This window comes from Nannobrachium achirus (genome assembly GCF_963921795.1).
Source record: "Nannobrachium achirus genome assembly, chromosome: 9".
In the NCBI taxonomy this organism is placed as follows: domain Eukaryota; kingdom Metazoa; phylum Chordata; class Actinopteri; order Myctophiformes; family Myctophidae; genus Nannobrachium; species Nannobrachium achirus.
The window spans coordinates 59,018,933-59,031,546 of record NC_137818.1 but is presented as its reverse complement, the minus strand read 5'-3'; the positions used below and the strand labels follow the sequence as shown (position 1 = coordinate 59,031,546).

The window sequence follows — 12,614 nt, the reverse complement described above, 5'->3', positions numbered from 1 at the left end:
GCGCAATGCACGATGGGATGTTGGAAAGCTGTGGATAGGCCAGCTGGCATAATGGGGATAAGTAACGATTTGAGTTAAAGATCGGAGTTCGCTTTAAAAGAATATAATATTCAAAGATTTGCAGACATGTTTTTAAAATAAATTGCAGATTTACAAGTTCACAGCGCTGCACTCGGTGCCGCGCTGTGAGCTTGTATACAGGGACGTGCTGGCCATTGGGAAAAGCGGGACAACTCCCGAGCGGCCGGTTCATTCCCGGCCGGTCCTGGCCGGCCATTAGGAAAAAATAAATACATAAAATGTCGGCCTTCGTTCCATTTTGGGGGCTGGGCGGCCAACAAAGTAAATGGTCACTGTCGGGCAGAAACCTCGTATCTCCAAGTTTCAAATTTGTAGATTTTTTCGCAAAGCAAAGCCCTGCTTTATCATACAAGGCTGTCGCACAAAAGTAGTGAAAACAGCAGATCTACAAGCACACAACCCCTCGCGGTGCGAGGCGTTGTGTGCTTGTAGATCGGCTGTTTTCACTAGTTTAAATCATTTTTAAAATGATAAATACAAAACAAACGGTTTTGGACATTTCCACCCGACAACAACGAAATATAACTCATGTAATTGGCCCACTGGCTTGTCACTTGTCATGATCTGAAATGGCAAATCTTTGAGTAGCAGCAGCGCTATAGAGAGAGAGAGATCTCTCTATAGCGCGCAATGAGGGCCTCTCCAACTCTTTTTCCGTGGCTGAATCAGGGGCCCAGCATGTCCCTGCTTGTATATCTGCTATTTTTGAATGGCCAAAGTATACAAAACAATGTTTAAAGTGGTTACGTGACACAGATGGCGTTTTATTACAAGGTTTTAAACAAGGTTTTAATGTCTTAGAGGAGTGGAGATGGACTAAAAAACAACAAGAGGTGGTGAAGGTCAAGGACCTGGAGGTCCTGGTCCGCTAACCCCGGCTGCTGTTGACCCATGCTCTGAGGTAAACAGAGAGATTATTAACTACTTCTGGACCGAAAGACCTTCAAGCACACCGCTACGGTGCTGGACCATCGATTGATACAGTACACCACTTGTGTCCTGCATGGCTGAGAGAGCGCAAGTAAACACGGGACATATCAACGGATCTAAACGTATCGAAATACATGGATACGTATACATCATGACTCACACGTGCAAGCTTATATAGATGCAGGCAGCTCACAACAAACAAGTAAGTAAGTAACACTCCCTAAGGTCTAGTAGCGACCGCAGGGAGTACCAGCTAATTTGACTACCGGTATTTAGACTTACCTAAAGATTTTAAAAAATGGCAAAAAAGAAAGACGTCAACAAATGCATATCGTCGATGTCGGGTGGAAACCTCGTATCTCCAAGTTTCAAATGTGTACGTTCTTTCGCAAAGTAAAGCCCTGCTTCATCATACAAGGCTGTGACACAAAAGTAGTGAAAACACTTTTCACTAGTTTATATCATTTTTAAAAAGATAAATGCAAAACGAACAGTTGTGGACATACAAGGTTTTCATCGGACAACGACGATATGAGACATGGTGGGGCGGACATTAATTGACGATACATATTGCGTGCAGGCGAGCATAACTGCATGTAAACATACAAGCAAAGGCTCTTCAAAGCACACATGAGGAGGAAAAGGGCAGAGGAGATCTGTACACTTTGAGACACTCAACCAAACTGATCAGGAGTTTCAGGTGTGCTGGACATCAATTGAGCTGATCTTCCACAACTGAACAGGCTTAACACTGATTACAGGTCTAGTTACAGCAAGCTGCCTTTAGGAGGTGTCAAAGAGCATAGTAGTGTGGGTGTGACAGCTTAGCGTGACACAGTGTGACAGGCAAGGGTAACAGCTTAGCGTGACACAACTGCTGCATGTTTTCACACTAAACTGCTCCCTGCGGTCGCAATAACATGCGTTTTCAAATAATATTTATATGTTTTATTATGAGGTGGTTTTTCCATGACGCAGACTGTTGCTTGTCTGTGTGTTGCTGTTTGGCGTGTCGTGCGTGGGCGGGCGGGTGCACGCGTGCGTATCAGTGTCAGGGAGAGCTTTGATGTGCTTCCACCTGGCACAGTGGGGGCGGGGGCTGGGGGGTTATGGTTAATCCCTCGGCTGGGCTCCATTAGATCTGAATTAGACTTGAAGGAAGCATCCGATCCGGCAAACCAAAGAAAGAGAGAGAGAGAGAGAGAGAGAGAGAGAGAGAGAACCAAAGAGAAGGGAGGGAGGGAGAGGGAGCAGGGGAGGAGAAGAAAGGAGAGGGGTGGATGGCAGCAGCACAAAAAAAAAGGAAAATAAAATAAAATCATGAGACTCTTGGGATGCTCCAATGGGGACCTGGGACTTCATGTGAGGTTAATCAACCATGACTTCTCCACTGTGTGACGTATATGGCCTATCCGAGGCCCGTTGACTTCTATTATAGAATTAAAGTGTGATATTTCCAAAAAACCTTAAACATACTGTAAGTGGGGGGGCATATGTGTGGCATACTGGCAATGCGCACAAGTAATTCAGGGCTGATGATCAGTCCAGCGGTTTGCAAGATTATCTCCAGACAGACGCTCTCTGAGCCACTCGGTATAGAAATGAAAAATAACACAAAGAAATTATCGCCTTCAACATCAAGCTCTGATACCAGTAAGACTCCCTAATCGGGAGATAAGCGACCGTCACGTCGCATACACAAACTTTAGAAGGCAATGGTAGCCAATCAGGAGGGAATATGGGAAATGGGACAGATCCATGTTGATGACATGACTGTAGAGATACTGTGTACCGCTTTGCGTGATTTTAGGGCAAAATCTGTAGGAGCAGTGTCCAAAAATGTGTTTTGCAAAAATCGGCCTGATGGTGGCGCTAGAAGAGGGGCATGTGAGAGATGGTTGTTGCCATCCAATTTGCGTGATTTTACGCCGAAATCTGTAGGAGCAGAGTTCATGATATAATTAGCTTTTCTAAAATCCCCCACCTTTAACTAGACCAATGTGCGCGAGCGTGTACTCATAACATGCGTGTGCGCATACATGCATGTGTGTGTGTGCTTGTGCGCGTGTGTGAGGCAGTGTGTGTACCTGGGTGTCTGTCTAGCAGTGAACAATAATGGCCGGCGTGCTAAAGGTGGAACGGGGAGATGAGGGAGTGATCAAAGACCTATTTACAGCCGCTCTCGAGTCCGCGCGGACGTTTGACGAGCGGCGGCGAGAAGAGGGCTCCGCTACGGCCCTCCCCTCTCGCCCCCCCCCACCCATCTCTACCCCATCACACTTTTACAGCCCATCACCGCAGGCTGTTAGACTGGGGGGGGGAGAAGCTTTTTAGCCGGACGGGAGATACAAGCACATCGCCGCGCGCATATTGGATGGCCGTGCGCGTGGGAGCGCAACGCCATCACAAAGAAGAGGCGAACGACCGGGTGCGAGATAAGGGGAAATGGAGGCCCGGAGAGAGAGAGAGAGAGCGAGAGAGAGGGAGGGGGTGTTGTGGGGTGGCGGGGGGCTTTGGGGGGAGAGGCTGATGTCTGTCTGACGCGGGGGCTGTCAAGAGGAGATGTCGGCAATAAATGGAAACCAATATCGGCGTTCGCCAAGCCATTCCAGTTGTGTCTGAAGAGGGGCCGCCTCTGGGTGGGGGGGTGACGGGAGTGGGGGAAGGGAGGGTCTTGGACTAGTGCAGGAGTCTCGGCACCCCTAGGGGCTCCTTAGAGTTACTACAAGGGGTCAACCAAATTTCTGTGTGATAGAAACCTTTTTTTCTCCTTTTTTCTATTAACCCTATAAGCTAACGTCCACAGAACTTTAGCCAAAAATAGCAGATCTACAAGCTCACACGCAAAGAGGTTTGGTGTAGAGGGGGAAAAAGAGCAGACTAAGTACAGAGTGAAAGGTCAAGCTTATTAAGTATTGACTGCTCAAGTGGTTAACTATATCTGAAACGCCAATTGACATGAATCCAACATACACTGAAGATTGTGCTGTCAAACGCTGAAACTATCCACCTGTTTCCGCAAGAATTTACTGTAGCATTATTTGCGGGACACTTCCGGTTAACAGCAGACATACAAGCTCACGTCGCGTCACAGATGCAACCGTTGTGAGCTTGTCACTGGCGTAGCGACCCCCCGCCGGGCCCAAATGCGAGGTTTTCACCCCCCCCCCCCGACAGACCGATCCTTCAAAATTGGTCAGAAACAGCGCAGCACAGCGGCTGCCAACACAATAAAATACAGTAGGCAACAGCGGCCATCAGAACACAATAGGTACAGTATAAATCAGGGGTCTTCAACGTTTTCAGGCCAAGGACCCCTTAGTTGAGAGAGAGATGAAGCAGGGACCCCCACAACCTTTTCAGAGATTCCATAGTTTAATCATTTGACAGCACAATCATCAGTGTATTTTGGATTCATGTCAATTTGTGTTTCAGATATTTAACCACTTGAACTGTCATTACCTAATAAACTTGTCCTTTTCCCCTCAACAAACCTCTTTGCCGAAAATAGCCTGCTATTTTTGGACAGTATAATATGGACACTAGGGTTCAAGTGGTTAATATAAAAAACGATTGGAAGATTTTGAGGACCCCCTGTAGTAACTTTGTCTGAGGACCCCCTGTTGAAGACCTCTGGTATAAATGCTATTAATTACTTTGAGTGGAAATTCTGTTAATCCTCCTCCTCTGATCGAGTCACGGACTGATCAACAATATCCTACTTGCTTCTGTAGCCTACAACTCTTTTTCTTTTTTAATTGGGTGGCGGGCCCACCAAAGAACTCAGATATTAGTTTCAGAGCCATACTGTAAAAAACTAGCGATAACAGCCCTAAAAAGACGGCAGGTGTCACTCACAGCAGAAGAGAGAAAATTCTTCATGCCTACCGCTAAAAGTAAACAGGAAACAGCTGTCCTCAAGCAACTGATCAGATTGGGCAATCAGTAGCACTCGTCAAGAGGGGCAATAAGCCTTATTCACGGCCCGCCCACTCAGCATCCCCCCGGTGCTGAAGTCACGTTTTGAAGGGGTAAAACCCTGCTAAGCCCATAGAGTTAACACAGAAATCGCAAATTTAATGCAATTTCCGAATAGTACAGTATAAAATATGGCGAGCATGAACAAGAACACAAGATAGTAAAAGCCACAAAGCATTATAATTTACTTTACCGTTCGAAATAATGATTTGTTGGCTTTAAGTCCAGCTATTTCTGTTATAGTTTCCCCTTGATGATGTCAGATGTCAGATTGATGTCAGCACCCGGGGGATGCTGAGAAATTTGTTGAGTGGGAGGGCCGTGAATGAGGCTTATAGAGTGTCTTCTCAATCCGGTAAGCATTTCAAAATAAAAGTTTTATTTCTTTTTTTATTTTTAGTTTTTTTTAGTTTTTTTTTCTTCCCCCGAGCGGTGGCGGGCCCCCTTCCCCCCGGGCCCTAATGCGACTGCATCGGCTGCTTCCCCTGTAGCTCCGCCCCTGGAGCTTGTAGATCACTCTCGGCTGCGGCGCCGGAAGCTGCCTGCACATTCTGCGCAATGCACGATGGGATGTTGGAAAGTTGTGGATATGGAATCTATGAACAGGTTGTGGGGGTCCCTGCTTCATCTCTCTCTCAACTAAGGGGTCCTTGGCCTGACAACGTTAAAGACCCCTGCTTTAGAGCAGGGGAGGAGAGAGAAAGAGAGAGAGAGAGAGAGAGAGACATAGGAGACGTTTGTTTCTCTTACCTGGAGCAGCCAGTAGCACCGACGGTGGAAGGTGGGGATGATGGACGAGTGGACGTAGCAGCCGTACAGACACTATACGAGAGAGAGAGAGAGAGGACGAGAGACACAGAGAGAGACAGAGAGAGAGAGAGAGAGAGAGAGAGAGAGAGAGAGAGAGAGAGAGAGAGAGGGCAGACGTTACACTTCAGCAGGACGCGGGGCAGACAGTACAATAGGCTGACCTCTCCTTCTCCTCCGAGCCCTGTGCGATGCACCCTAACCCGGGACCTTTGGAACCAACCCCGGCTTCGCCCCCTCCCGCCCGTTCTCTCCCCCCGAGGAGGACGCGTCCTCCGCGGAGAGCCTGGCAGATGGTCAAAACTATTGTCCTACTAAAAAACGAGGAAGGTGGAGGAAGACTATAAGGGTGTGGGTGCAGGGGTGTCGCACCAAATTCTGGGCCCTGGGTACAAGGATTCACTCACATTTTGTGCTTTAGCTGTCGAAAAATAGCAGATCTACAAGCTCACAGGGTTCGAGCTGCGAGCTTGTAGATCTGCTATTTTTGAGAAATCGTGAAAGTTTGTGTCTTTGAATATTTCAAATCCTTCTAAGGTTTTTTGAAAAATATATATATATGTGTTTCTATGTCAGTGGTGCTCAAACTATTTCACGTGAAGGACCCCCAAAATGATATGCCACGGACCTCCATCTCAAAATATCTAGTTCCAGGGACCCCTCAGAAGCTAAATTTGAGTTACAAATCTTCGCTTAAAAAAATACACACTCAAAGATTTACGCATTTTTTTTCTCCAAAAATAGCAGATCTACGAGCTCGCAACGCGGCACTCGGTGCCGCGCTGTGATATCTGCTATTTTTCAATAGCTAAAGTGTCAAATAATTCCAGGCCCCTCCACCTTGGGCACTGGTAACCCAGTCCCACTTTCCCCCACCTTGTGACACCCCTGGGTGGGTGGGTGGATGCGATGATGAGGAAGATGAGGAGGAATTGGAGTAAGGTTTCGTGATGCGCGCCGCATCGCTGTGCGTGACTCCTCTCACCTCCACCCCTCCTCCACCCTCCTCCTCTATTTCACCTCTTCACCCTCCCCATCCCGTCCGGGGAGGGCTCCTGACAGGATGATTCAGGTGCCCGCTGCCCCCCCCCCCCCCCCTCACCACCACCACCCCTTACACACACACACACACACACACACACACACACACACACACACACACACACACACACACACACACACACACACACACACACACACACACACACACACACACACACACACACACACACACACTCTACACACACGCCCTGCCGGGCCAAGGCCCTGGCGAGTAACTAAAGCGCAGCGTTATTAACCGATTCGGACCTTAAAAAAAATCTTCTCGATCTTAACGGTTTTCTGAAAAAAAAAACTATGTTTTCTCTGTCAGTGGTTCTCAAACGTTTTCACGTCAAGGACCACCTAGAATTATATGTATTTGACCACGGACCCCCATCTGGAAATACATAATTCCAGGGGCCGAGAGAAAGAAGGATTTGCGTTTCAAATGTCTGCGTTTAAAAAATATACGCCTTCAAAGATTTGCACACATTTTCACGATTGATCAAAAATAGCAGATCTACAAGCTCGTGAGCTTGTAGATCTGCTGTTTTTCAACAGTTAAAGCATGAAATGACGGTTGGAAGTGGTGACACAGATATGTGCGTACCCCGGTCTAAAGGGCTTAATATCCTTATCGTAAACAGATAATCCGGCGCCTGGGGGCTCGTTACGGCGGTGGGAGCCCAGCCCACGGCTCTCAGATAACGCCTCCCTCCCCGGTATCTGGCAAATGCGTCCGGGAGAACCATTTTTCACCGCCGAGCCCCGGCAGAGAGCAGAGAGACACAACAACACAACGCGCATGCGGCGGACGCGAGGAGCGCCGTGCGGAGCTCATGCGGGCACGTCCAGGGCGAGTTGGTGTGTGTGTGTGTGTGTGTGTCAGTGGTGTAACAAGTACTCACTTTTTTACTTTAAGTAAAAGTATCAATAAAGCAATATAGAAATACTCTACTCTTACAAGTAAGGAATTCAAAATTTACTTGAGTTAAAGTACAACATTTGCATCAAAATGTACTTGAAGTAACAAGGCTACTCATAATATACAGAATGTCCCATTTCATGTTTTCAAATGTAAAGAAATCTTTTGAAATCAGCCGATCTACAAGCTCACAATGTGTCGCGATGCAAAGCATTGTGAGCTTGTAGATTGGCTCAAATGGACGAAATGTACTGTATGTATTGGGTTCCCCAAACTCTCCCCTTAAAGGAGTAGTTCATCCCCAAAATGACTTTTTTCTATTGATTGCTCATGCCATAGAGACTTGAGTTTAATAATATTTTTTTGTATTTGTATTTGTTTTTGTCTAAGGCAAAAATGTGATCAGGCTATAGTAAATTTACCCCATTGGGTTCCGGATGGGGACCCGAATGCATGGCACTGATGGGGACCCAAATGCATGGCACTGATGGGGACCCAAATGCATTGCCCTGGATGGGGAAACCGTCAGGGTAAATTCACTATAATCCATTTTTTGTCTTGCAACAAAACACTAAAATATTATTGAACTCAATTATCCATGGCATGAGCAATAAAAATATAAAAAAAGTCATTTTGGGGGTGAACTACTCCTTTAAAGCCCTTCTCTGGGAGACTTCACACACAGTCCCCATCAGCTCCCTGACAAAAATGGTCCCGCTTGTTTTAGCTTGTTGTACAGCTGCAATGAGAGACCAATGATCCCCCTCACACACACACGCACGCGCACGCGCACACACACGCACACACGCACACGCGCACGCGCACGCGCGCACGCACACACACACACACACACACACACACACACACACACACACACACACACACACACACACACACACACGCACACACACACACGCACGCACACACACACACACACACACGCACACACACACACACACACACACACACGCACACACACCTGTCACAGGATCAAAGCCCTTCCCCCTACCAGATAGGAAATTGACTGTGATTCTGTCCGATGCAATGTTTTGAAAGGCAGTGTTGGGGGAGGGGGAGGGGGGCGGGGCTCGTTCAGGGATAAATCAAACTAGCACGTCGGGAGTCGCAGGTTGGCACCAATCAACTCCTGGGACGGCTGTTTGTTTAGAAAGCGGGAGAAATCTCAGCCGGGGTGATACGTGTGCACGCACGGCCGCTAGCCGTGGCGCACGCACACACGCACGCACACGAGTGTTATTCAGCAAACAGAGGTGGAAAAACTACTCACATTTTGTACTTAAGTAAAAGTATCAATACTGCACTGTAAATGTACTTACTCCGTTACAAGTAAATGCCCACAATTCAAAATGTACTTGAGTGAATGTATGAAAGTATTGGCATCAAAATGTACTAAAAGTACCAAAAGTAAAAGTAGTAAATGTTTGAAAATAGCCTAGGTATAAAATTGGGCTAAAGTGAGTTAATGTGTGTTTTATAACATTATAATGTACACCTGCAAAGTAATTAGTAACTAAAGTGTTCAAATAAATGTAGTGGAGTAAAGGTACAATATTTGAATCCGAGATGTAGTGGAGTAGAAGTAAAAGTAATAGAAATGGGATATACTCAAGTAAAGTGCAAACACCTCAAAAGTGTACTTAAGTACGGTACTTAAGTAAATGCACTTAGTTACTTTACACCACTGTTCAGCACATATATAGAGTTTTCACCAAGGTAAGGGGGACCACTGTAGCTGGGGCTCAGTAGATGTGAATGGCACGTGCGCGCACGCGCGGTGTGTTTGGCTACGCCGCTTGGAGGACCGCTGTGATGAATTAGAACCTTGAAGGGTTGTTATGTGGCTCGTCTTGTTTAACCCATTCAGAACGGGTACACATTATTGTGTATCATTATTTTATGCTTTAACTATTGAAAAATAGCAGATATACAAGCTCACAGCGCGGCGTGAGCTTGTAGATCTGCAATTTTTTTTGAAATCGTGAAAATTAGAATTTTGACCCGATTCTATAAGTGTCTTTTGAATCCTTCTAAGGTTTTTTTTGAAAAACCCATGTTTCTATGTCAGCAATCTGGCCAGCCATCGTCAAACAAAAGGTCCTTTTCACTTAACTGGAGCTCAGTTAGTCTGTTCTTGAGAGACTACTATGTCAGTGGTTCTCACATTCTTTTCATGTGAAGGACCCCCACAATGATATGTATCTGGCCACGGACCCCCATCTCAAAATATTTAGTTCCAGGGACCACCCAGAAGCAAAATTTTAGTTACAAACGTTCGCTTTGAAAATACATATATTCAAAGATTTGCACACATTTTCACGACTTTTTCAAAAAATAGCAGATCTACAAGCTCGCAGAGCGGCACTCGGTGCCGCGCTGTGAGCTTGTATATCTGCTATTTTTCACTGGTTAAAGCATTCAATAAGTCAAGGCCTAAATTGTTTAACTAAACCCTAGTTAAAAAGACCAGGGCCTGCAGAGGAACACCGTCTGTATAAACACTCGTTTGCCAACATCAAACAGTCTGATTAATTACACCGTGTGTAGCACGCAGCCACAGAGCCTGGCTGCAAGGTGACAAGCCCATCACATCGCTGAATAAAACAAACACACACAAACACACACATACTGCACTGTAAGTACATGCATACATCATACATACTGTATACATGCACAGGGGTGTCGCACCGAATTCTGGGCCCTGGGTACAAGGATTCACTGCGGGCTTGTGCTTTAACTGTTGAAAAAATAGCAGATCTACAAGCTCGCATATGCTCTGCTATTTTTGAAAAGTCTTGAAAACTTGTGCAAGTCTTTGAATATTTCAAATCCTTCTAAGGTCTTTTTTTGAAAAAAAGAAAAGAAAAGAAAAAAATGTTTCTATATGTCAGTGGTGCTCAAACTTTTTCATGTGAAGGACCCCCAAAATGATATGTATTTGGCCACGGACACCCATCTCAAAATATTTCGTTCCAGGGACCCCCCCAGAAGCAAAATTTGAGTTACAAATATTCGCTTAAAAAATACATACACATTTTCACGACTTTTCAAAAAACAGCAGATCTACAAGCTTGCAGCGCGGCACTCGGTGCCGCGCTGCGAGCTTGTAATATCTGCTATTTTTCAATAGCTAAAGTATAAAATAGTTAAGGCCCCTCCTCCACCTTGGGCCCTAGTAACTCAGTCCCACTTTTCCCCCCCTTGTGATGCCCCTGTACATGCACACATGCACGTGCGCATTCACCCACACGCCCACGCCTCTCGCGGACAGCATGACTCGCATACGGCTGCAGTTGTTTCTCCAGGTGTTCCTTTGTTGTTGTGAATTGATACGGGAGCTATATGGAGCTCCATGTGTGACAGTCTGCAATACTGAAAGGCTACGCTCACTTCCTTCTGTTCTTATTGTTTTTGCTGCACTGTCATCCATTACCGCTGTCTGAAATAGGATGTGCGCCTCCGCCCATAGCTCTGCCATCCATTACCCCTGGCTGGCAACGGACAGACGCTTCCTACCCCCTCCCACGGTGCAGCTAACATCGCATTACCGCGGCCAACTGCAGCTTACCCTGCATCTAACATCTAACATCGCATTACCACAGCCAACTGCAGCTACTGTGCATCTACAGTAACATCGCAGTATTACAGCCAATTACAGCCACCATGCATCTAACGTCGCATTACTACAGCCAACTGTAGCTATACCGTACATATAACATCCCATTTCTACATCCAACTGCAGATACTGTGCATCTATACTAGTAAGACGGCTCAGGGTGACATGCGACCTTGCCCTAAAGGGTGAGGTTGTGCCAATTCTAGGCCATCTGGCCAGTGATGTATATCGGACCAGTTACCCATATGGACATCCATGTACTGTATATACTGTAGTACATCCCTTTTATGCCCATACATGGAGATCCCTGTCTGAACCAGCCGCACAGATATGGGCTGTCTTCCTCCATATGGGCATTCCCCTATGAAGTCCTGTTAGATATGGGCTTAATATTGATGACAACACGGATCTCCATATATGGGCATAAAAGGGAATCTTTTAGAGTGGTTCCCATGACATCACAACATACAATATATTTTATGCCCATACATGGAGATCCCTATCTGAACCAGCCACACAGATATGGGCCATATCTTGGCCATCTGGCCAGTGATATGGACTTTTACTGTGATGTCACAGTGATGTGTCATGGGAACCAACCCATAGACTGTAAAAATGTGTACACACAAGGCTTCACGTCTACACGCAGACAAGCTGTGACATTTCTCATGGTAAGCTGCGACCTTCGGTCGCAAAAATCGCATTAATACAGGCAACTGCAGCTGCCATGCATCTAACATTGCATACATTCAACTGAGGCTACATGCATCTAACATCGCATACTATATCTACATCCAACTGCCGGCTGTCTGCAGCTAGACCAGGCATCTAACTTCGCATTACTACAGGAAACTGCAGCTACTATGGTGCATGATTCACACAATGTTCATTTTACTGCAAGGGTGTCGCTCTCTGTGTTGTCTTTTTATGCATTATGATGACAACAGACCAACATCTCCCTTTCTGCCTTTCAGTTTTAGCTCTGTTCACTGTTTTATTTGCTTCAGTTTTTGCCTTTTAAATAGTTTTCTTTGTTTTGTTGTATAAAGTGACTTTGAGTACCAAGAAAACCGCCGCATAAATGTGATGTATTATTATCATTATCAAAAAGTTCATGCGTTTCACACTTTAACATGTACATGACGCTGACAAAACGCACACACACACAAAAAACTACATTACGTGTTTTTTTCCCCCAAAATGTCTAATTCTAGTGCC

At 46.0% G+C, this 12,614-nt stretch overlaps 1 protein-coding gene across 1 annotated transcript in view; it reads right to left on the bottom strand.

Annotated features, from left to right (window-relative positions):
* The window catches only part of camta1a (calmodulin binding transcription activator 1a), a gene marked incomplete at both ends in the record, with an annotated part of 432,050 nt that overhangs the window by 220,554 nt on the left and 198,882 nt on the right, over positions 1-12,614 (bottom strand). The window contains one exon of the mRNA XM_080734049.1: positions 5,740-5,811. Within this exon, the coding sequence (XP_080590175.1) occupies positions 5,740-5,811 (72 nt within the window). The remainder of the gene's footprint in view (positions 1-5,739; positions 5,812-12,614) is intronic.